The sequence below is a fragment of the Hakea prostrata genome, chromosome 3 (assembly GCF_041222555.1).
Source record: "Hakea prostrata isolate BN-2017 chromosome 3, UWA_Hpros_2, whole genome shotgun sequence".
Taxonomy (NCBI): domain Eukaryota; kingdom Viridiplantae; phylum Streptophyta; class Magnoliopsida; order Proteales; family Proteaceae; genus Hakea; species Hakea prostrata.
In genome coordinates this window covers 20,267,083-20,293,054 of record NC_142602.1, presented here as the reverse complement: position 1 = coordinate 20,293,054, position 25,972 = coordinate 20,267,083, and the positions used below count along the sequence as shown (strand labels likewise).

The window sequence follows — 25,972 nt, the reverse complement described above, 5'->3', positions numbered from 1 at the left end:
AGAAAAAAAGATTTGGATGAACCCGTGTTGATAGAATCGGTGCTTTGCCTAAATTGCTGCTTTTGCTCTTGCTCTTGTCGATGGATTGCTCGGAGCTTGAAGTTGAAGGAGATATGGGATAATCCTGTAACCGAGACATGGAGGAGGAACATTTGGAAAGTCGTGAACTTCTAGAAATGCGTGTGGGCTCTCTGCTTTGCATCGATCGTCTTTGAACATCTACCCATATAGAAAACAAAGGAAACAAAGAGAATTCAATTTGAAGGTAGTGGAATTGGGTTTTGGGTTTTAGGTTTGGAGAAACGTTGCTAATGGAGTTTGTTGGTGAATTTGGCATAGGAGTGTAGTTGCTTTGCTAAACCCATATTGAGATTGAACGAACGGAGCAAAGTGATTGATTATTCCGGCGATGGGCTATATAGCAGATGTGGGTTTGCTCGCATCGGATCAATTGCTCGGTGATGAGCTATATATGCCTATATAGCAAAGTTGAGTCCGATTACGGCTACTGATTTGGGTTTGAAATTGCAAGGCTGAAAGTGCTGCTACGGCGTTGGCGAAATCTTGGAAGATTCCCACACCATCATTTCCAACAAGAGGAAGACCATCGATGATGATGTATCACTACTTGCAATCCGGTGACCTAGACTTGACTTTGACAGCAAGGTTTCATAGCAAGAGAGTGGCGGCAGGGCTTGGCGGCATGAGTTATGATCGTTATAGGGAGCAGCAGGAGGAATGCCGACCAACCACTCCGTCCTTGAATTCCAATTTTAGTAATGGTATTTTTGGAATTAAAATAATTTGAACAGTGGATTAACAGTTTCACTAACAGAATGGACCGGTGTGTTTATTGAATTGGGGGTGTCTGTGTTTTTTAAACATAAAGTGGGGGTGTTAGTGCTTTAATGCTTCCATTTTGGGGTGCCAGTGCAATTTGCTCTAAGATTTTCCCACCCCCACCTTTATTCGAACAAACAAACGTAACCTAAATGATTATCGTTTAGAATAAGAACATTTAAAAATAGGAAATTACATATATAAGCTCTTTATTTGATATGTTATACAGTTTTATGGAAATTTGGTACGGGACATATCGCAGTATGATTACTATCAAAATTGGTATTGTTAAAATTTGATTGAGTACATCTGTATTGTATAGAACCGTATTTTAAAATTCGGTTCTAATACATATTGTACCCTACTAAATTTTGAACCATTTTAGACGCAATTTAGTGCGGTTGAACAATTTTGATACACAATTGACACCTTTAATTAGGTCAAAAAAATGAGTACTGAATGACTCACAACTACAAAGAGTAGGTAAACAATATATATTTTTAATGACATAACAAAATTCATTAATTAAAAGTAGAAGATAAATAAGACTTGTTACCATAAAGAAGGTGCCGAAGGGTTAAAACATATGGACATATCGAAACCTTCATAGTTCATATGATCTGGGGGGTAAACGATTGAAAGAAAAACATATAAAAGCATTATAAAACAAAAATAATGAAAATTTTTGGACGCGAAGAAAAAAAGGAAATTTAACGTGACGATGTGATAATTGATTTATGTGCCTATTTCGTATTTACTGTTTTATTTTCTCCGAATCCAAACTTCGTCTTACGAAAGTGAAAACTTCAATTAAGAAAACTATCCCACCATTCCCCCCTCCCAACGTTCAGCGTTCTTGTTTCACTTAATCACAAAAACGGTGTTTCCCGCGCCTGAACTTCTCTAGGGTTTAAGACTGAACGCGAAGAATTCCGTGGCATTCATCGTTGGTTGGAAAATCGATTGCCGTTTCCGTCGACATGGACGTCGAAATGGAGAATTATCCGAGCTATTTTGACCCTGAAGATCTTAGTACAAGAGAGCAGTTCCGCCGATACGGGTAAGCCTCCCTTAGTCCGCCTCACATTTTTTGTTCTTCTTTCCCCCTCAAGATAGAATTGTTCCATATAGTTACGGAATAATGAAGACGCCTTTTAGCGTCCTCGAACTGTTGTGTCAATATTTGTTTTCTTCCATTCCCTTTTCAAGGCTCTGATTCAGCTGAGATGGGAAAAAAAAAAAAAACTGTTAAAATTGATTAAGAGAAGATGGAAATAATGCAAGCTCTTTCATTTGTTCTCTACTTCTCTTGGCCTCAAGTCAGTCCAACCTTATTCCATCCACTTGCCATTAACGTGTAGGCCTTGCTCCCTAATCCGAAAGAAGCACTTTTACTTTTACATTGACCTTTTAGAGCCTTCATCTAGCATCGTATACTCCTCACTGGTTTGGGGCATTACTATTTCCCTGAATGTGAACCACAGTAGTTGACTGATCACACCCTGTCACTTCTTGTTATCCCCCTAGGTTTACACGGATGTAGATATTTTTTTTGGTTTTGTTGTTTTTTTCTTCTTCTTTTTCCAAGTTAATTGTCCTTACTAGGCTTTTCATTCATCCATTCAAACATCCTTATGGAGGGTTCATTCAGGGAAACTTACCCATGATGAGCTACTTAATTGGGTGGCTACTTTGGTATCTTCTTGCATCATATTTGCTGGACTACAAATATGCCTTAGGGTTTTTTTGGTTCTCTATTTACAATCTTGTGATGAATTGAAAACTAAGAACTTATACCATTGTGATAGTAGATATATAGGGCGAATCCAGTACCAAAGGCTTTCACCCAGTTGAGTCCGAGTGGGGTGAGAGGCTGTTTGATACCTTGATCTCAGGCTACAACTGTGGTTCAATGACCATTGCACCAAGGCCTGCCCGTTATGATAATAGATGCATATTTAACATTTATCCTAGCTCCTGTTTTTCAGCCAGTTTATGTAGAGGAGAAGCCGCAGCTGATTCTATTCCATGTTAAATATTACAGGAAAAGACATTCCACTTCAAGTATTTCCCCAAACCAAGATGGTTCAGTTTCAAAGTTTGGTGAAGCTGGAATTTTGTATGATGGACATAGTATTCAGAGGCGACCTAATGCAGCACTTCTCCTTGAAGAGATTAAACAAGAGGTTGAAAGTTTTGAAGGTGATGCTTTAGAAGGAACTCCGGCAAAGGCACCATATTCAGCCAAAAGGAGATCATCAGTTGATGGTCGCAGAATGTTAGAAGGGGATGCCAGTGTTGATGCAATTCCACAAGTTGGAAGTTTGTCGCTTAAATCTTGCAAGCGTGAGGATGAAGTGCTGGGAGATTTTGGAGAAACAACTTTTGCATTATTTGCTTCATTATTTGATTCTGCAATTCAAGGTTATTGAAATTTCCGACTGCCTTTAAGTTCACTTTGCTGAGTTCAAAGCCTTTGCCTTTAATTTCTGCTTTTTTTTTTTGGAAACATTTGTTCTGACTTGAAGTTCTCTTTTGAGTTGCATTGATCATCCAAGCTGATTCAGTTGCAGTGGGAATTATGTGAGCATTTATGTGTGGTTTCTGCAGCATACCCATATTTCCATTATTGAAATATTTAAGCAGACTGTACTGAGAACGTTTTAGATAATTTAAATTATGTTGCATGTCTATCCATTCAGGCATTAGAATCTGGCATCAGAACTTGCTCTGGTGATGCGAAGCATGTTTAGATTTTCAGTATTTCTGAATTTATTTGCATAAATCATTGAATGAACTCACTGAGTGCCATAAAAGTAATTAAAATAACATTATTTTTTTGTGCCCGTGACTAAGTTATTTATATTGCCTCTGTTTCACTTAGACCTAGATGGATAGGAGATGATCAACTAGGAACCAGTAAATAGATTCATCAATGAACAAGCAGGTTCAAAGCAGTAATTTTTTTGAAAAATTAGGGTTAGGGTTTAATGATCAGGTTGTTTCAGTTGAATGATTGGTGATCTATCAGTGAAGGTCTGGGGTTGCATTGATGAAGGGATAATGTCTTGAAGTTTCAGCAACTTAGAAATGGAGGTCCAGGTGTTGAGTAATTGAAAAAGCTGGAATGTCAGTGTTTACAAATTACAATTGGAATTTGGGAATGGGGCATAGATTGATTTTTTAATTATGTGAGATCGTATCCATATTTTAGGCATAAGTACTTGGGTGTGTGGGGTGGGTGCAAATTAGGGTTTCCTTGTAAGGATATCTTACTGGGTTTTAAAGGTTTTGAGTGGGACATTGGGGTTCAAGTAGTATTCGATTAAAAGTGGAAGCTTATTATTGATTGTGGGGAATGAGCTATAGGAATTTATGTGGTTGGAAACTGAAAAGACACAGGATAAGTTAGGGTTTGGGTCTGCAGAGGATTAGAAGAAGAAGAACAAGGGTTAGGGAAGGATTCAACTTACTGATTGTAGATAAACAGCATGTCAAATATGTTTCTGATTTTGCAGATTTTCGAGCCAGCATTTCTTTCCTTGTTTTGAATTATATCGTGTATATACTGAAATGTCTTTGTACTTGTTCACTTCATGAATGTACATATGCATTCTTTCTGCCCCACCCTCCAAAAAATTAGATGCAGTTTAATATTTGATTGTTCCCATGATTCAGTGAGTTGAATCAAGCATGCTTTGTACTAAGTCATGCATTTGTGAAAGTTAAGGTGTGTCATCACTTGACTTGCATATAGTTTTTTGTTTGCTTTCTCCTTTTTCTTCATCAAGTTTCATGCTGCTATGGGTCCGGTTTAAGTCTTTCATTTTAGTGAAATTTACTAAGGCTGTCATTTGATTTGGAATCTGGTGAAAAGCTTCTCCGTTTTTGTAAGATCCACATTGGCTTCCCTGTAATTGGCACTTTTTGTATTGCAGGATTGATGCCTATCCCTGATCTGATTGTACGGTTTGAGAGTGCATGTCGAAATGTTTCAGAGTCAATTAGGTTGGTGTGAATGAGAAACTTATCACTTATTTTGTCATATAAAAGTGTAATGTATTCTCCTGAATCTTCTAATTTTTCCCCAGATGATTGCCTTTCCATAGCAATATCATGCTACATCGTCTTGTTTTCTCAATTTATTTTAGCCATAACTCGTAGTCTCGTACTAAGTTCACTAGTGAATGATGTATACTGATGCCATTTTATTACTTTAAGTTGTAGTTTCTTTGACAATTTTCTCCACAGTTGATCTCATGTACTCCCTTTCTCCCCCAATCAGACAACATTGTGAACAGATGGTCTCTGCTCTGTATCTCTGATGAGGTACACTGGATTTTTTTTCCAAGTTAAATTGGCTGAAAGTATTCAAGTTTTATAATTTAAGCATAGGTTATTTTATTTTATTTCAGCTAGCTGGCTTACAAACCTCTATATTTTACAGTATTTCAATCAACATGTCAAAGTTTTGGTTAGATGCTTCATCGTGATGTATGTTAGATTGGTAGGAGACCAGCTGGAGCCAATGTTCAGGATCTGGGATGAACTGGTAAGTTTTGGTAGGTCAAAATAGGGTTTTGGGTCAAAACTTGGATTTGGACTGGTATGTGCGATTTGATGGTAGGGAGTGTTAGTGGAGCCTATTAGTGTAGGTTTCTAGATGATGTTTGGAAGATTAGTTGATGCGATGAGAGATTTGGGACTTGGGTAGGTTTCATAGGGATAATTGGGAAATTAAGGTAGAGATTGGATATATCTGTGGAGGTCTTGGGAATTTGGGAACAATGCTAGGAGATGTTTGGATGAATTGGGTTGAGCGTTTTCAGATTTGGGACGAGATACTCTCTTTTTTTTTTTTTTTTCTGTCTGTTCTGGATGTATAGGACCCACTTCTTCATTTTTGGGTTCTCCTAGGTGGAGTCGGTTGGGGTGTGTGTAAGAGTGACTTGTTGATTGCATACCCCTTGGCAGAAGTTCACTTGGTGAGAGGTTCTTGATTAAATCTTGAATCTTGGTCTTGAATATGAAGGAGATCTTGAAGGAACCGAGTAGCTCAGGTTGGGAAACTAATAAGAATTTGATGGAGGGGACGGGCAGACTGAATTGCTTTCACAAGGCTAAGCAATACTCAAAATAATAATCTGATCCTTCTTGCTTGCCTATTGGGTAACTTAATCTGACTAGGAATCTGAAATATGAACTGGCTGGGCATGTAAAACAGGCTTAAAATAGAGTCAACTATAACTTAGAAGGGAATGACCCCTTAGTTAAAAAAGAATACTCCAGAATAACTTAAATTGAACCACTGGTTCAAATCATCCCCAGCTGTTCCAATTTAGAATTCAAAAGAAATACTAAGAATGGAAATAAAAATATCTAATTTCAATATGCAATCTGATCAGTTGAAACAGTGGGGTCTTTGTCAATTAATAAGATGTAGGACTCCCCTAAACCTCCCTGGGGATTGAGGACAGGCATGTTTGAGTAAGCGGGTGTGCAGTTCATGTTTGCTACAAGGCAATAGGGCTGCTGAGGGCAATCTCAGTGAGGCAGAATCTTTTTGGACTTTTGCTAGGGGGAGATTGGTGGCTCCCCATTTGGGTGAGGATCATGTTAGACCCCCTTTGCTGGGTCTGGTGCCTTGCAACCAATCCTGATCCTCTTTTCTCAGGTTTCAAAATTGTCTCACGAGGTCTTTGTCCTTCACTATTCCCAGCCTGCTGTTGATATGATTACCTCATTTGTTTCACATTGTTTCACATTGTTTCAACTTTCAATAGAAACTGTCATTGTTCCATCTGATAGCAAGACACCCTGTTTGAAATCACCACAAGAGGCATCACATACCTAACCAATTTCAAGACACTTTATTTTCCTCAACCCATTTATGTTCTGAATAAACTGTCATTGGCCCCTCATTCACTTGAGACTAAATCACCAGTTCTTTAGTTCAGCAGTGAAGGGAATGGCGGAGGGCCATGGAGCTTTCTAGGTTGTCTGGTAAGTGTTGAGACCATGGGATCCTGGCCCGTCATTGGAGAACAGCAAGTTACCTTTGCTCCGATATGGATGAGAGTGTCATGTTGCTATCCCGTCTTTGGACTCCTTCAGCGCTTAGTTGGCTAAGTTGTATCAACAGTGCTATTGGGACTCCCTCTATTCCAACAGTTATACAAAGTCTAAAGAGCGTCTCTCATTGCTCAAATCTGCATTGTTGTCAAGGCTTTTGCTGATCTTTCCTAGTTCATCTGTGTTTTCGGATGGTGGGTTGAGCATGAGGTTGTCTGAGTGTTGCCGACCCAATGCTACTCTTGGAAGTCCTTTGGTAATGGAGCTATCCAGTGCACAAAATCTTCTGCTGACCAAGTCATTCAAATGCATGCTTCCAGAACTAGCCATTGAATTGGTGGAACTGTAGATAACATAATTCTGTAAATGGAAGGTCAACAGTCTTGATATGATGATGTTCAATCTCCAAACAACTCCACTTGGAAAAACCCAAGACCAGGTCAAGCCATCAAACAGTTGCAAGGCTTAATCTATACGGACAATCAGCACTTAACATCCAGCATCAATTGTTTGAAGGATCTACGACAACCTTTGGGTTCTTCTCACAGCACCCGCAACTTGATTTGATTGGATTCATTGAAAGAAAGCAGCAGCCAGATGCTTATACATTTGTAGGCACAAGCACAGTAGTCAAGGGGAATTAAAGAAGATGGAAGGAGAATAAGCAGGAAGAAAGGGGGCGGGTGAGGGGGATGGGTTATCTCAGCCCTGGGACTCTCACCCACAGACATGGTTTGAGAACTGGCTCTTGCCAGCCATCTCGTTGGGCCAAAAACCAAGGTCTCCTCAAGTTGGGGGAATTTTTCCCTGCCAACTCAGTGGCCTAACTCGGTAACTTATAAGGGTCTTTTGGGGCTACGACCAATGTTCGAAATGTTGACCCATGCCGCCGTGTCGCCCCCCAGCGACACGGCGACATGGGCGACATATCGCCGAAAGTCAACGACTTTTGGTAGGGGTTCGATGTTTCATCGAACCCCTGTTTGGAAGGGTATTTCAGGTCATTTTGACCTGAAATTTGACGTGTAACCTAATTTGAGGCCAATAAACACATTGGGAGTGTTATTTTGACCTAAAACATCACCTAACCTAAAGTTTATAATTGGCACATGTCCGGCTATATGCGGGCAAAATTGGAAGTTTGGAAAATTCATATAAACTAATGTAAATATGCAAAGAGAACACAAATACACTAACACAATTAGTAAAGAGATGTACTAAAGTTTACAATTCATTATACAATTATGTTGAGTATGGCTCATGCTTCACATATTGTTGCCGACGGATCCGGGGGTCCCGCTCCCCGGTGAACAGGCGGGGGTCCGGGGGGGCCACCCCCGGAGCTTTTAGAGGCCCTATGTCACTTTGGCAAAAAGTGAACGAAAAATCGGCGAAAACCAAACGAAAGGCTGTTATATATTCAAGATGTAGCGATATATCGCCGACATATGGTAAATGTCGTGTCGCTGGGGGGAGTCGTGTCGCCCCCGGATGGCGATATATCGCTGACACAGTGGAACCTTGGCTACGACTTGCTATCCAGCCTATTTTAGGCCGTTTAAACACATTGGTAGCCTTAGATTGATGAAAAAATGCCTGTATTTGTGAGTTCCTTTTCAGTCCGAAGTTTAATACCCCTGCGCTGTAGAAGGACACTTGTAAAACCTGCTGTAAACTGATAAGACCCTCTGAAAGTTGGACTTATCTTCCTCGAATAAAAAATAGGAATAATAACTACTCATAACTACAGATGCAGAACAGTAAAACAGCCGAAAGATGGCATTCATTTCATTGCATAACTCTGATTATCAAACGTGAACAGATATAACACTGATTCTATTCACTGATATTCAGTTGTTGGATTAAGAAATTAAACAAACTAAACCTGTAAATGATGACAACACAGATCCATTACGCTGCCTGAGAAGTTCCCCTCTCCCCGCAAGCTCTGCTTGCTTCTCTCTATTCTCCTCCCCTTTCATTCCTCCCTCTCTCCTTACATACCCCCAGCGTTCGTAACAAACTCTTACTCTCCTATCCAGTCTTCTTCTGCCACCTGGACTGTCTTTTCTGCTCCTCTGCCCTTAGCAGAGTGGTGGTTGCTGTCCAGTAAGGAGTTGCCATCTATCCTCTCCCTTGCCCCTGTTGCGAGTGTAGCTGTGTTCTCCCCTGGACTTGCTGCTAATGATGCTGTCTTCCCCTGCTTTTCTTTGCGTTTGTACACCTGAGTAATGAAGGGCTTATCATAAACATCACATATTTCATATTTATGAATACTAATACATTCAAAACTCAAAAATTATAAAGTTCCCGGGCCGAACATATATTATGCATTACACGTGTTAGATAGTGTTCAAATTATAAATTTCACATGACATGATGGACATAAAATTACAATAAAAATTCTGAGAGAAATCAAAATCTCGACAAGATGTCTAAGCTATTGGCGATATCTTGTAGAGATTTGACCAAGATATATCCAAGATATGACCAAGATAGCTGAGATGTGACCGAGATATGTGAGATATGACGGACATATACGAGATGTAAGCGAGATCTTTGTGAGATATGGTTAATTTTTCATCTCTCTACTCGTCTTGTTTTGCTTGGCTGAAAAAGTGAGATATCTTGAACCACGCCCAAAGCTATCTCAGCTTTCAAACATGGATATTTTATAAGCAATGTCAATATGGCTTGCAAATTTTATTTCCCTTGAAATTTTAATCGTTTACTTCATTTAAAGGGCCTAGTTATAGCTTGGTTAAAGCTCTCATGAAATAAAAGCTACTATGTTAAGGGATGAATCTTGTCAACAATTACATGGGAAATGGGCTCGTCAATCTGAGCAGGATTGGCCACATGGACAGTCTTGTTGAAATAGTACACATTGTTGTCCTTACAACATTTCTATGGGTCCTCTAAACAAGATGGTGACAAAGAATTTTATCAAACTAATTCTCATGACTGGCAGATTTGAGGAGGAAATGGGTCGAGGAAGAACAAAGATTGCAAATGCTTGATCCATTGGGTGTTGATGTTTTCTCTTCTATAAGGGTATCACTTTTTTTGAAAATTATGTAAAATAGTGGAATCAAGTTAAGTTCACACCAATTGTTAATCCCATTGCGATTTTTGTTTTGAAGTCGCAATTGAATTTCAGAGATCTATGGGCTCTTATCAACTCCAGTGACCTTTATAATTCCAGAAAGGGAAAATTTCAGGGACACCCCAAAATGAATAGGGAAAATCACAAACACCTCAAGAATATATCAAATTAGCAGAGACACCCCGAAATTTCTCTTAAATTTGCACAATGGTAAATAAAATTTCAGGGACATCCCAAAATGAATAGCAAAAAGTCATGGACACCTAAAAAATATATCAAATTGGCAAACACCCCAAAATTTCTCTTAATTTTGCACAATGGCACACTCCAAGTAACAAATTCTGTTAAGTCATGGTTAGATAATCTCATAATTCCTGAATTGCCCTTAATGTCTTGTGACTTTATAGTATTGCCCTTAACCCCTTGCCTATACTTTGGTAAAATTTCCTCGATCTACTGTATTTAAAAAAGATTTACTTTTAAGGTTGTTTAAATTTTTTTTTTACCTTGATGGGTTTTAATTTTAAAAATACTTACTACCTATTTTAATGCTTTTCATTCCCTTCTAATAAATATTTTGACCTTGACTACCCAAAATATCATTTAAAACTTTTTTTCCCCATATTTATTCCTAAAATTTTGTATCCACTACTCATGTTTTCTAAAAGATTTTTAACGATATTACCCCTACAATTTTAGTTGTCATGCATTATTTAAATATTTTTAGTATTTTATATTTTTACTCCTTTAATTTTGTTATCAATCCTCATGCTTTTTATGTTTTTGATAATTTACTCTCTAAAAAAATTATAATGGATAGCAAAAATCGTTGTCAAAATTCAAATTAATTAAAAAAAAAAATTGTTGTAAATTTTAGAAATCTCTTAATAATTTACTCCTTAAAAATAAAAAAAGGTTAACAATGTTAGGACCCTAGGATGAGGCCATGTGGAATGAGGGTGAATTAGGGTTTGTTGAGGTAATAAATAGAGGTAGAAGAGAGGGGGAGGGCATGGAATATTTGGGAGATTCTTGTGGGCAGCCGTAGGCTGAGGGAACACCGTGAGGTGTGGGGGAGTGACTGGCACCATAGAAACCAGTGTTATCTTGTTAAATTCTTGCATCTTGTATGGATTTTGGGAAGTATTAGTAGGGTTTTATCAATTGGCATCAGAGCAGTTCGATTCCAGGGAAAGAAGCGATGGAATTGCCATTGTTTTCAGGCGAAGAGGATGTGCATAGATGGCTGTTGTAGGTCTTATTTTTTGTTGGGAACATCACATCGAAGATGACCAACGGTGGCCATTAGCTGTTCAATATTTGGATGGAGAAGCCTTAGAGTGGGTGTACCGTAAGAAATGGCCAGTGTTCGATTGGATACACTTGGAAGCGGCTCTGCAACAAGATTTCGGTAATAGAAGAAAAACGGCAATCATCTCGGCTTTAAACATCGATATTGCTGTGGTCGAAACAAGTGACAGAATAAAGGAATCGAATGTCCATGATGAGAAACAACTTCTCTCAAAACTGGAGGTGCAGGACGGAAGAAGACATCCAACCGTTAGGGATCCTACTCACCGATCTTGGAGAAGAGAGAAGAGAATGAGAGAAATCGTTGTCGAAACCTATCGGATTAATTCCGCAACGAGCTTGATCACCGGTTGCAAGAGGGCGAGGGTTTGAAGGACGCCAGAAGCCATCGCTGGAAACCATCAGGCGGCAGCGAGAGGTGCTGTTCGCAAGAAGGAAGAAGACGATGGAGCTTTAGGTCTTTTGGGTTGGTTCGGTTCACATCAAACCGGTTTGTGGGTTTGATCCAAACCAAAGGGGTCAAAAATCATTTTATTTGGGCCACATTTAGGTACGTTTGTTCTCACCCATAGGGCCCAAACGAACCCCATTTAAAGATTGGACCGCTTGGTTCCCAAAGAAACCCCCGTGGGCCCAACCTATCTCATTAGCCCAATTCCCTTAACCCATGGTCTGCCTTTAGACACTACCCATTTAAAAGACCCACCTTGGGCCCAACCTATATTATCAACTCCAGGCCCATCTCATTTCATTTACCCATACTTCTTAATCCATTCCATTTTTATGACCCATAGGCCATAGCCCAATCCAGCCCATCAAACCAACGTCCAACCCATTTATCTTAACCCATGGTTTTAAGTAGTTGGACCGCACCCGTTTTCACCATCACTTATGGGCCTGGCCCAATTCGTTACACCAAAACCCATTGCCTCTCGTGACTATTACAACCAACAAACCAAACCCAAACCAGCCAAAACCAAGCACTTACCGAACCAAACCAGGAACTCATCGTCTTCAACCTCAGGACATCAAAACGACAAGGGAGGTGGCTCCAACCCTTGCAAATCACAACGGAGAGGGAGATGGTGACATCGGGACTACGGCGATTGAGGTACGACCTCACCAACAGGGGAAAACATCAATTTTTACCTCCCTCTTGAGAAAGACTTTGCATCTGATGCAAAACCCCAAGGCATAGACGCTGCGGTCGACACCGGTGAACCGAATCGAGGAATTGCCTCAACATAGTAGGATCGTGGCAACTCATATTGAGAGTCCTGATGTTCTCAGTTGGGATGTTGAGGCTCAACCTACTCGTCATGTTGTCCTGGGAGCTTCAAACTCGAGACCAGATCTGATATGGACTGGACACCACAATCATGCTGAATTAATACAGCTATGCGACAAGCATGTGACGACCAAACTTCTCAAATTTTCCATCACCTTGAGGACAAGGTGATTTTCGAGGGGCCGGTAGTTGTTAGGACCCTAGGATGAGGCCATTTGGAATGAGGGTTAATTAGGGTTAGTTGAGGTAATAAATAGAGGTATAAGAGAGGGGGAGGGCATGGAATATTTGGGAGATTCTTGTGGGCAGCCGTAGGCTGAGGGAACACCGTGAGGTGTGGGGGAGTGACTGGCACCATAGAAACCAGTGTTATCTTGTTAAATTCTTGCATCTTGTATGGATTTTGGGAAGTATTAGTAGGGTTTTATCAAACAACATCAACAACGATAAGCCTTGTCCCAACTAAATGGGGTCGGCTACATGGATCCTTGCCTTCCATTCAGTCTGTTTGAGGCCATGCTAGATACAAGGCCTAAGCTATGCTTATCCTTTCTCACTACTTCTCTTAAGGTTATCTTAGGTCTACCCCTAGCTCTTTTAGTCCCTTTAATCTGGATTATATCACTTCTCCATGCAGGAGCATTTATAGGTCTCCGTTGAATGTGGCCGTGCCACCTCAAACGACTTTCTCGAAGCTTATCACTCATGGGAACAACTCCCAAACCAACTCTAATATGATCATTCCTTATCTTATCCTTCCTAGTTTTGCCACTCATCCATCTTAGCATCCTCATTTTTGCTACATTGAATTTAAAAATAAAAAAGATTATTCTGATTTTTTAATTATTTATTCCCATGAAACAATAAGGTACAATGGATAAAAAATACTGTAAGTTTTTAATTATTTATTTGGGTGAATTCCTTCACTACGTCAGCTCAAGAAACAAGAGTAATGAAGTAAAAACTAGAAGAATCTTTGGAGTTTATCTAACCTACAATAAAATTGGGAAGAACTGTTGGGTAGGAAAAATAATAAATTGACTAGGTGATAGTCACTTAAGTGAGATAAATGGTATATTGGTCTTTCTAAGTTATAATATATAGATTAGTGTATAAGTATAAATATAATTTTTATTTTTAGTACAAAAGTATTGCTAAGGATATATTTGTTTTTTTCCTTTGATCAATTTACCATTTTGACGGAAAATGGGGTGATTACCAATTTGACATACTTGTTGGGTGTTTGTGGTTTCGCTAATCTTTTGTTTTAGGGATTTAAACAGTTTTTGGACGAGAGTTATTTTTTTTGGGGTGTGTGTGTGTGTTGGGGTGGGGGTTGGAAGGGTGGTGTTGTTGATGAAGTGTGGACTTAATGAAAACTAACTTCCTTAAGTTAATAATTTCAGCATGTCTTTGATATGGGAAACAATATAAATTAATACAAAATTTACATGACTATTTTGCTATTTTTTTCCCCTAAAAAATTATGTGCCAACAGTTCTCCTTGGCTCTTGGTTCTTACTATCATGAGGTCAGAGATGATGCAATTTAATATGATTGCTGAGAAAAATGGTACTCTCAGCTTGTTTGCACATGGTTTGTTTTTGTACATATTATATTGACATGAGATGGCCTTGGCACCCTTTAATTATTATGTGACAGCAGCATGCGTTATTTTTTGTAGGCATGAATTTAATGGGAGGCACCGAGCTGTGGAGGATAAGTTGATGAGACAAAAGGCCCGCCTATTACTTGATGAGGCAGCTTCTTGGTCTCTTTTGTGGTACCTTTTTGGTAAAGGTAATACATTTTAACCAAAAATAGAGGTTTATGTTTATTTTTCAATTTAACTTGTTAGTGGTACCTTTTTGGTAAAGGTAATTCAATTTTAACCAAAAATAGAAGTTTATATTTATTTTTCAATTTAACTTGTTTATGGCATTGTTACATGCTTTGTGGTCTTCAAATGCTAATGCCATTTTTCTTTTAGAAGTTTGTTTGGTAATGGGTTTCGTTGATGTCTAGGTTTTAGTCTTCTTTCGGTCGCAACTCTTCGTTGTCTGCAGGAGAAAATTCTGATTCTAATCATCCAATTGTTGAATGACTGTGTAGAAGTAAGCTTGCATGTTGAAGAAATTCTGATTTTTAGACATCCAAATGCTAACCCCCCCCCCCCAAAAAAAAAAAAAAAAAAAAAAAGAGAAAAAACAAAGAAAATTCATCCAAATGGTGAATGACTGTAGAAGTAAGCTTGCATGTTTAAGCAATAAATATATCATACCTTCTTCCTCACTGAGTATTGTCTATACTGTAAACTTCTCTTCAGCTCTTTTTGATATCAGCCTTTATTTTGTTTTTCTGACACAAAAATCCTTTTCAGTTGTTGGTTGGATTTATGGACCTTAGATCTTTTTAAACTCAAATAATAGAGATATAATAATGAAGACAAGACCTTATTATGCATTTTGGGTGAAACCCATTTTTGTGAAAATTTCAATGAGCAAATGCTCATTGTTTTCAAATTGGAGGCAACAAACATTATTTTTCTTTAAAATAGAACGAGAAGTTTCATGACTTTTTTTTCCCGAAAAATCAGTAAGTACAAATCATTAATCTTGAACTTGTTTTAGCTGGGAGCTGTTGGAAGTTTTGTGAAATAATCAACAGTATGGTTTTCAGAAGGGGTTTAAACTTGTAAGAGGGATTTGCACATAATAGAGGTTCAACTGCTTGGGTGAGGGAAATTTCTTGCTGGTGCTAACATGGGCTGGCTGGGTGATACAAGGATGGCAGTTGCAGAGAGAGTGGGTTGCAGTGATGTAGTTTGATGTGATGAGTGATCAGAATCTGTACTCTGATCACTTTAAGGATATTCATAATTTCCATTAGATGATTGTTAAGGTTGATGATGTTGACTAATAGTGGTGTATATGCTCATACTTCCTATGACCAAATTATGCATACCCACATCACTGGGGTCCTCGTGCAATTGTAAGTCCTGTTTCTCCTGTAAGCAGTGGGGTCCCATGGTCCTGACTCCTGATCTTGCGTAGCATGGGTAAACTGGGACTCACTTGTGAATCTAATTGGTTCCTTCCTCTTTGAACATTGACCATACTGGTTCTTTGCGCCAGATTCCTGACCAGTACTCACCACCTGAGTCATCTCATTAGCTCCACCATCACCATTCACCACCATTGGCTTTATGAGTATGAGCTGGGGTAGAGGCAGCACCGGCATCATCATCATCATTTGTGCTTGATCCACTTGAACTCTCAGTAGTAACAGGTTGGCCAGGTGGCTCCTCAAATAGGTTTGCTGGGTGCATTACTCCTTGTGTATGCATTGTACCTTCCTCTGATTACAAGTGAGCTTTCACATTCGTTGGGTCCATGGCACTGGCAATTATGGAAACATGCATCTTCCAGGTTGATCCATCACTGCTTCACCTTAATCACTCACCCACTGATACAGCATATCCTCTTCTTGGACAAACGATACCTTAGTCTCTTCCTCCTCAATGTGCTACGTGTTTTACTATAAATCAAAGAGAATATGCTCCAGTTCCACTCACAACCAAGGGATGACTATGTCTGTGATAGCACCTGAATGGCTATCTTTCTCAGATTTTGGTGCGCTTGCCATACAATACCTACCAGTTATTTGCATAACAAAATGTAAAAAACACATTTGGGTCTTGAACTCTCTTTCTGAAACAACTCGGACTCCCTGAACTCTCTTTCTGAAACAACTCGGACTCCCTGAACTCTCTTTCTGAAACAACTCGGACTCCCTGAACTCTCTTTTCCCAAGCAAAGAACTAGAATAGAGCGTTAAGGCACGATGTTAATCCAGTGGTAGCAGAAGGATGAGCTGAAAAACTTGTAAAAAGAAGTATTTTTTATTCTGCACGGTAGACTGGTTGTATAATTGGTAAGTCTGATTTTTTTCTTAACAGCAACATTGGTTCTTGATCAGGATTTGTGCACTCTGAGGTCATGGAGGCACAGGAATATTATTCAGAAATTCTCTGTTAGATAAATCTCAACCCAGGCTTCATGTTCCTTGCTTGGAATGGAAGGGAAAAAAGCTAGATTCTCATTGACTTGGAAGCAATGTTGAAGGTTGCAATTTCTACTGGGATTTGTGGTTGAAACCGAAATATACCACTGGAATGGCTGAAATGGTCAAAACATACCACCAAAATGGCCTCACTGGCACTGATATAGTCAATTTTGGTGGAAAAGAAAAGGAAAAAATAAAAATAAAATTAGAACATTGAAGGTCCCTCAATCACATGCTATTTCATTCCAACATGTCTTGTTCAGGGTTTTCTCTTTTTCCTTTTTGGGGGTTGGGATGAAGTCTTGTGTACTTACAGAGGCTAGCAAACCTTGATGGCATTATTTCAGATATCATTGCTTTTCTTGTTTGTCCTTAATCCATGCAGAATTTGAAGAAAAACTGTCGAGGTTTTAGTTGCATGATTCTTCATTTTTGTCCATGTAAAATTTTTGGTTGTTACCATTTCAGCCTTGTGGATTTTTTCTGAAGCAGGTCCTTGGCTATTCTTGCAGGCAGTGATGAACTTCCTGAAGACCTAATTCTGGTATTGTATATTGTGTTGTGTTCAACACTTTTTATCTCTCTCAAGTAGGGCCTTCAACTCTAAAAATCAAAAGGTGGCTGTTGGACTGTATGTTGTCCATATTGGTATTCGTTTTACGACCCAACTTGGATAGCTGGTATCCCATTAATCGTGATAGAGACCCAGAAGACAGTTCTGACCCTGTCATACATGTCTTCTTTTTTCCTTTTTCAACTCAAGCTCAACTTATGTTATTTTAAAGAGCTGTTTTGGCCCATGTGAATTATGAAATGACGAGATTTACCCTCACTGAAAGAGAATTTTGTGATGCTAATGGGGCAAAAAAGTGATGTTGCAACTTCTTTTTTTCCACTGATGTTGGTTACTGCAAGATTTTCCCATTATATATGGGTCAGGATATACATGACAGCTTGTTAGTGACCCCTGGATGTGCCATGATCTGCTACATTTGCAAACATGAGTACATCCATACGAAAGAAAGAGCCATACCAATCTCGCTGATCAAGTTAGGGCTAAAATCAAATCAGGATTTAGTACTTTAAAGTGAATTCATATTTACTAAAATTACATAAACCATTAGATATTATTACTGGGAGATGGCATCATCGTAATTATATGGAATCTAAATCATTTTTTATTAAATTTTGTTGATTGTGTTGGGCTGAAATTATACAAGTGAGATTCGATCTATATGATTTATCATTGATGGCTTCTAGATGGCTTCTTTTGCATTGCCAGGCATGAGTGGTTTGTTGCGGAAGTGACAGTGTTTTTAGTGGTGGTGGGTTTTACTCGCATGAACATATTGGGTGCCCTTGCCAAAATTTTATATTTGGCAATGATATCTTTAATAGAATAGGATACGTGTTAGACCTGAATAACTAGTCAATCCTTTGATGCTCCCACTTTCAAGTTTCAAGTAGCATGCAGATGTTTATTTATTTACTCAGAATTCTCTTCTGAGATCTCATGTTGTCTGAACAGAATCCAACAACTTCGCATTTAGAGGCCTGCCAGTTTGTGACGATGGATCACACAGCACAACTATGTCTCAGGATTGTTCAGTGGCTAGAAGGTTTAGCATCTGAAGCCCTTGATTTGGAGAACAAGGTTTGTTGACTTATTTTGTCTGGAATGCTGACCATTTTCTGATAATTTTAAGTGGCCTTCTTTTGTTCCCCTTATTGTTTCCAAGTCGATATTTATTAACCTGCCAACTTATCAATGTTGTTATTTTACTCCCATGGAATGAAAAAGGATCCTCCTTGGACTTTCACGAACATCAAAGTTGCTAGGTCATTATGCTTTATATATATATATTTTTTAGATTGAATGAATTATCTTTTTTTTTGGGGGGGGGGGGAGGGGGTTGGAATGGTTTCGCAGCTCACGTCTGTAACCTTATGCTGGTGCTATGATTGGCATCTTTGAAGCTGGTTTAGCTGATACTGTCTGAATGCAGCTCTCTAGATGCATGCATATTGATTATAATTCACAATCATCATTCAGATATATATATACACACTTGATGAGGGCACAATTAATGGAATATAATGTTTTTGAATCTGTTCAAATCACTAAAAAATTGTATATGATGATACCATTAACACTGTTGCAACTTTATGTTTACATTCACAACACATAATTTAGTGTAATTTCAAAGCATATGCCTTTTTGGATTTTGGCTTACATGCTTCCTTTCTGTTATGCTGCACAATATCGTAACTAACTGTAGATCCCTCTTGTTTTTAGAGTAGTTATTACAACTTAACTGGACCTTGTGTGAGGACTCAAGGGTTCATTTTCCGTATGTGTTTGACATGCTCTAATATGATGAATGGACCAAGCACTCTGATGTGAACAAGGGTCCACCCTCTGGCTGAAACCCTAGTGGGGCTGAAGGCCACTTGAAAGTGCGCACCTAGGGCTGGACGAACCCTAAAAAATTTTAGTTTTATTTTTCAGAGTCTTGTTTTGTTTAAAAGTCTTAGTTTGAGTTGGTAGTTGAGTTCGAGTGCTATGGGATCTTTCTTTAAAGTAGGACTTTTATAGATAGTTTGGTCTTTTATTTCAAGAAGAGTTCTTTTTAGTCTATGGGGTTGTTATTAATTGTAAGGGGTGTCCTAAATAATAAAAGAAACCTTCGTTAAGTTGGTTTCTAAGTTTTAGTTGAGTCCAAATAGTCTCCCAATTAGAGTTAGATTCTTTCTTTTCTACGTAAGGATATAAATAAGTCAACCTATCATCGAAAAGATTAGTCTGCATTGAATAAAGGTTGAAGATTACTTGTGGGAAACAGGTTGTAGTTCTCTCTAGGAGGGCCATGGCGGATTTTCTAGTATTCTTGCCTTCAATTGTAGCATCTTGATTCAAGAACCGGCAACATTCATCTACTTCCAGCAGCCTACAAGTAAGTGCATGCACCCTCTGCCCCTTCCCCTTCATCCCTGGCCATTGCAGCCCCTCCCCATTCCCTTTTTTCCCTTGCAAACCTAGGAAATCCCACCCCCTGGATTGTAGGCCCCTATCTCCTCTCCCCCACCCCTGCCAGCACCATAGATCCCCTCCCCTATGATAAGAACCCGATTTTAGGGTTAGGGTTTCTTGGATGAATTCCCTAAAATTGGAGGTTCGCTCAGAATCTTCTAGCAATTAATCTCCCAAGTACATGAGTCGTTCTGAAGTACCAAGGGTTAATAATGGTATGAGTAAGAATTATTTTAAACTGACTAGGGGTGAAAAGGATCAATCTAAAATTAATATGGGAAAGTTCTAATATCACAAAGCGATGGGTTGGGTTAATTTTGGGGAAAGGGAAAAATGAGGGTTGTATCAAATCCCTATTGGATGGGTTTGAGATGTTTGTGGACTTATAAAGAATTTATGGGAGGATCCTAGGGACAAGTTAGGAACTTAAGATTTAACTCAGTTGATATGGGTTGGCATTGAGATAGATAGGGTTTTGGGGATGAGGGAAATGGGTTGGATGACTTGGATCAAAGTTGGGAGGTTTCTAATATTTCTTGGATGGATCTTGGGCAAATCTTTCAATTTTTTTGTTTTTGTTTTTCCCCCTGGTTTTCCTGAACTGCTGCAAGTCAGAAAAGAGAGAGAGGGGGCTGAGGGAAAGAAGAGGGGGAATGGGTTGCTGCGGGGTGGAGGAGGGGTGGGAGGGGCTGAGATGTGTCGCATGGGGTATGGGAGGGGACCTAGGGTGCTGGCAGGGTGGGGGAGAGGGGATAGGGGGCTGTGATGCAGGAGGGGTGGGGTTTCCAAGGTGTGCAAGAGAGAAAAGGGGGTGGGGAGGGGTTGCGATGGCTAGGGATGAAGGGGAAGGGGCAAGGTTGCATGTTGTATGCTGCTGGAAGTAAATGAATGCTTGAAAATCCACAATGCCCTCCCAAGAAGGCCACAACCCAATTTCCCACAACATGTCAATTTTTTATTCATTGCAGACTTGTCAATTCTTTATTCATTGTAGACTAATCTTTCCAATTATAGGTTGGCTTATTTATAGCTTTACATAAAAAGGAAAGAATGTAACTCTAATTGGGAGACTCTATTTGGACTCAACTAAGACTTAGAAACCAACTTAACTAGGGTTTCTTTTATAATTTAGGATACCTCTTACAATTAATGACAACTACATTTTAATTAAAAAGAACGCTTCTTGAAATAAAAGGCCTAACTATCTACAAGAGTCCTACTTTAAAGTATAGTTGTCATGGCGACGAGGCGATGCGAGGCAAATTTAGCTGGTTGAGTCGATGAGTCGACGAGGCGCCCTCCGAAGCGCTTTTTAGGCGGTCGAGGCGTTTAAAGTGAAATTTTTACTTTTTAGTGTACATCTCATACACTAATTCATTATAAACCTATCTTATATATATATATAAAAAAATTAATATTAGCCATTTAGTCTACCTCAAGTCATCCAACATACTACAAACCACACATCGTAAGTCCTAAATAAATTCCAAGTATCATACTATCATTAACAAGAATCAAGATACGATTAAATGTAACTAAATAGTAAACACATAGATGCATGAGCAAAACAATTAGACACTAGACAAATAGAACTTGGTCAAAGGAATAAATGAGCAAACAATTATGGTTGAATGCCATTCTATCATTCTATGAGAATACAATCACTGCTGAAACCTCACCTAGATCTTGCAATCAATTAAGCAATTGTATAAGCGTAGTCCAATAAAAAACCAGCAATCCAGATTCACTTGCAGTAAAAATATGAAGAGAATAAGAGGATTTTGTATTGAATTACAGATCTACCAAATTAGTAGTACTTATGACAAAGAAGACATAATGGCTGCAACATCCTCTATACTAACACTGAAAAGCAGAAAGAAACACTTACCAAAGATTGCCCAAATAACTTTAAGCCTAAACAATTACAAAAACGGGAAATAGCCAATGCAGACTTAAACCAAGAGGAAATCAAAACCAAAATTCCAGAATAATAGAGGAGTAAGTCAAATAGAGCACACCCGACATGTAACTATCTAATCAGTTAACAATCTCCAAACAGAAATTAAAAGTAGCAACTTATAACATTTTTACAACGTAGGAAAAAAAAAAGCATTTTGGCAACATACCGTCACTTGAGATGGTGACTAGAGTTACCGGAAGCCGCTGCAGGCTCTGCAACTACGGTGGCTTTCTTATGAGCCTATGAAGGGAAAAATTTTTGGAAGGTCCAAAATTGAAAAAGAGAGTATAGTGGTGTAGCCGGTGATGTTTTTGGCTGTCGTTGGAGTAGCTGGATGTCGCTGGAGTCACTGGATGTTGCCGGAGTCGCTGGATGTCGCCGGAGTCGCTGGATGTCGCCATCGATCGAGTGGAACTCTGGAAGATAGTAGCATGCATCGATAGAAGAAATGAAAAGCTGAAAGAGAGTAACAACATCTCTGGTTGTCGCCGGAGTCAATGACTGTTGCCGGAGTTGCTGATTTCATTGTCGATCAAGTGGAAGATGAAGAGAGTAGCAGAGGGAGAGGGCCGAGAGGCAGAGACGATGAGAGATTAGGGGCTTAAGGCTCGCAAGAGTGAAGAGTCTCGAGTGAAATTCTCTGGTTTTTTTTTTTTTTTTTTTGGTTAATGATTTAATGTTAGAATGATCCCATGTATCTCATGTAAAACTTATATAAGCACTCAACCATTAGATGATCCCCAATTGGAATCTAATTTCTTTTGGCCTTTGATTTGGAATAAAAATATGGTGGTTTTTAAAATCCACAAAGGTGGTCGCCTAGGGGTCCGCGGCATCTGAGGCGACCACCTTATGGACTCCACATGAGGCGCTTCTCGCCTTATCCCGTCAAACTTTGCCAGGACGCCAAGGCGACGCCTTGACAACTATGCTTTAAAGAAATACTCCTTAGGACTCAAGAACTCAACTACCAACTCAAACTCTTAAACAAAACTAGACTTTGGAAAATAAAACTAAAATTCTGAAATTAAATTCCAGCAACTAATTAGGGCTAAAATTGACCAAAATACGCTTGTTTGAGGGTTTGGCCGGCCCTAGGTATGCCACTTTGGAGTGGCCATGAGGCCCACTCCAGGGTTTCAGCCAGGGGGTGGACCCATGTTCACATCACCCTACCCCCTGCAACAAACGCCAGCCCCTCCCCCATTCTCTCCTCTACCTTGCGGATCCCCCATTCCCTCTCTTTTCTCTATTGGCCCCCTCCCTTCCCCTTTTCTGACTTGCGGCAGATCAGAAAAACAGAGAAGAAAGAAAGAAAAGGAAAAGGAAAAGGAAAGAAAGAAAAGAAAGAAGAAAAGAAAGAAAGAGAATAAGATTCAAGAAAGATTGCCCAAAATCCATCCAAGAATACAAAAAATCTCCCTGCTTTGATCCAACTCTTTCCCATATCCCTAAAATCTTCTTTAAACCTTACTAAAACAAACCAACAAGATTCAAGAAAGATTGCCCAAAATCCATCCAAGAATACAAAAAATCCCCTACTTTGATCCAACCCTTTCCCATATCCCTAAAATCTTCTTTAAACCTTACTAAAACAAACCAAATTATCCCTTTTCTTTTCTTACCAACCCTAGGGTAATTTTTGACTTCAAAGCCATCTATAGGAAATTGATAAAACCCTAATCTTCCCAATACCAACCCATATGAATCCTAACTTGTCTCTAGGATCCTCCCATAAATTCTTTAGAGATCCACATCCAAGCGACCCCATAAATTATCCAGAAATTTTTAACCATCTCAAAGTAAACTCAAACCTTCCCATAGGATTTCAGAATTATTTGTTGGAAGATTCTAGGCAAACCCTTAATTTTAGGGAATTCCTAGAAACCCTAACCCTAAGATCGGATTCACATCACACTCCTTACGATTAAAAATTAGATAGGGTGTTACTGCACTGTTGTCAAATTTTGTTTTGTTTTAGATTGGTTTTGGGTTTGCTAACTGTTGTTATATTCCAGTTTTGGTTCCATCTTTATATTATTTTCTGGGAAGTGTTAAGTTGAATTTAGATATTTCTATCACTTGTATGCATAAAAGTGATTTACCTAAGAAGGGAAAAAGAGATAACAAGTTCCTATAGGAAACAGGAGAAGATACATATTTGAAGCTGTTTTAGGCTCTTTGTTTGGATCCAATCTCTTACTACCTGATTGCATTTGTTGTTCTACTAAAACTTTACAATGAGGCCAAATTCAATAATTCTGAGCTTTTCATTTCTACACTAACCAGAATAGGCATGAAAGGAAGACAGATGGTTCTCACTTGTTCTGTTTTTGTTTGTTTTTTTTTCATTAGATTATTTCTCAATTCTTAAAAACTTTGAAACAAAAGCTTGAAGTTGTCTGGGATAAACGTACTTTTTCACCACCTCTTGATTAACTAACTTCCTTTTTCTACTAAGTATGCTGCTTGTATTATTCTGTTGTTCATCCTTTTCTTATACTTCAAAAAAGCCTGGAGTTGTTTGGTATATGATACTTTTCTCGCTGCTTTTTGTTGACGTTAGCTGTTGCCAGTAGAGCTTGTGTATAGGTAAACTGATAATCATCTTGAGATTGAACTGTATCTGGTTTACAATGGAATTATGAATCTTGCAGGTTCGAGGATGTCATGTCGGTTCCTATCTACCCAGCTCTGGTGTTTGGCATAATACTCAAAGGTTGCTGAAGAGAGGCATCTCTGATCCAAACGTTGTTCAACACTTGGACTTTGATGCCCCTACGCGTGAAATGGCTCAGCAAGTCCCTGATGACAAAGTATGCTTACACACACCCATTCTTGACTTGTTTTGGTTATGAAATAATTTCCAATGCTCCACTTCATGGTATAAATAATCCCCTAGCAGTTAGATCTCAAGAAACAATTTCCATGCTCCCTCATGGTAGCAAATGATGTAGCATGGTAAATACATGGTGAGGGTTAATGATAAAGATATTCCAAGGACAAGGATTTATGGTATAGATGGACAAGGAGGGAGATTTATAGCCAGCCATAGATAGTCAGAAACAATGAGGAAGCATTAGATGTGTTAAACCTGAAACAACACCAAAGGTAGGTGGAAAATTTGAATTAAAAAAGAAAGAAAGAAAGAAAGAAAGAGAGAAAGCAATAGATGAAACATAACTGATTGAATCTGCAGGCCTGAATTTGCTGAAAGTGAAAGAAGGCTAGAAGAAATAGAAGAAAGTGAAAGAAGGCTAGAAGAAATAGAACAGCAACAAGTTTTATGGTACTCAATACCAGTGAGAACCCCAGTAATGTAAAAATGTAAGCAAAAGGTAAGGGTTCCAAGTATGATATTCCAGTTTCTATAAAGTCAGTAACTCAGTATAAAACCTCAGGATTAAATCAAATCATGAAGAGTTTCAGAAATTAGGAGGTATGGTTCTAGCAAAACCAGATTGTGGAAATTGCTTGAATTTGAAGTGAATGATGATAGGCTCTAGATAAAGCAGAAGGATTCTTCAACATCTGGTGGTTTGGGACTCAGACATAGACTGAATGAAGGTCTAGTGTAGGTGACAACTGACTGGAAATTTGATGTATCTGATAAGTAGAATGGATGATATGTTGATGGAATGGAATTAGAAAGTAGGGGGTCCAAAAATAGAAGGTTATGTTCGTAGCTAAATCCAGCCAATGTAATAACTCAGAATTGGGATCAAGTCTCCCTTTTAGATACATGTGTGCATCTCCCAAAAAGATAGGAACATCAATTGGCAAAGTGGTTGATGATTTGGTCTTCAAAAAAACTGGAGACTGCTGCCCAGAAAAAAAAATTCTAGGCAAGATATTCAGGTACATGGAACAGTACTCATTTTGTAAGGTGTAATGCCGCTCGGTTTTGCGTGGGCATTTTTACGAGGTTGCAATGTTGCGTTGCATGGTGGAGAGTTGCGTAGGTCTGTGGAAAGGGTTTTTCGGACGCGGGCATTGGGTTTCGAAAGGAGAGATGTAACCCATTCAATGGAGGAAATTTTAGAGATGTGTCTCTCATGCAATTGTAACTCTTCACGTCTCTCCCATTTAAGAGTTGTGTATTTTCGAAAGAATTTGGGAAGGGATGTTTTCCATCGGGGTGTCTATGGTTAGGGAAGGGGTATTTTGATCTAATGAAAAAACATACCATAACTGAATTGAGGTTGTACTTTTATATAGTAGTATGATAGAATACCAGCAGGGCCTTGCAACTGCTGGTCTCAATGGATAATTTGCTACCTATATGTTTTTATCCACTAC

At 38.9% G+C, this 25,972-nt stretch overlaps 1 protein-coding gene across 1 annotated transcript in view; it reads left to right on the top strand.

Moving 5' to 3' along the window:
- The first annotated feature begins 1,624 nt into the window (after positions 1 to 1,624).
- The window catches only part of LOC149021465 (nuclear pore complex protein), a 66,004-nt gene continuing 41,656 nt past the window's right edge, over positions 1,625 to 25,972 (top strand). Inside the window, exons 1-7 of the mRNA XM_089149695.1 lie at positions 1,625 to 1,900; positions 2,885 to 3,264; positions 4,779 to 4,848; positions 14,302 to 14,417; positions 17,195 to 17,226; positions 18,211 to 18,336; positions 24,331 to 24,489. Coding sequence (XP_089005821.1) covers positions 1,821 to 1,900; positions 2,885 to 3,264; positions 4,779 to 4,848; positions 14,302 to 14,417; positions 17,195 to 17,226; positions 18,211 to 18,336; positions 24,331 to 24,489 — 963 coding nt within the window. The 5' untranslated portion in view covers positions 1,625 to 1,820. The remainder of the gene's footprint in view (positions 1,901 to 2,884; positions 3,265 to 4,778; positions 4,849 to 14,301; positions 14,418 to 17,194; positions 17,227 to 18,210; positions 18,337 to 24,330; positions 24,490 to 25,972) is intronic.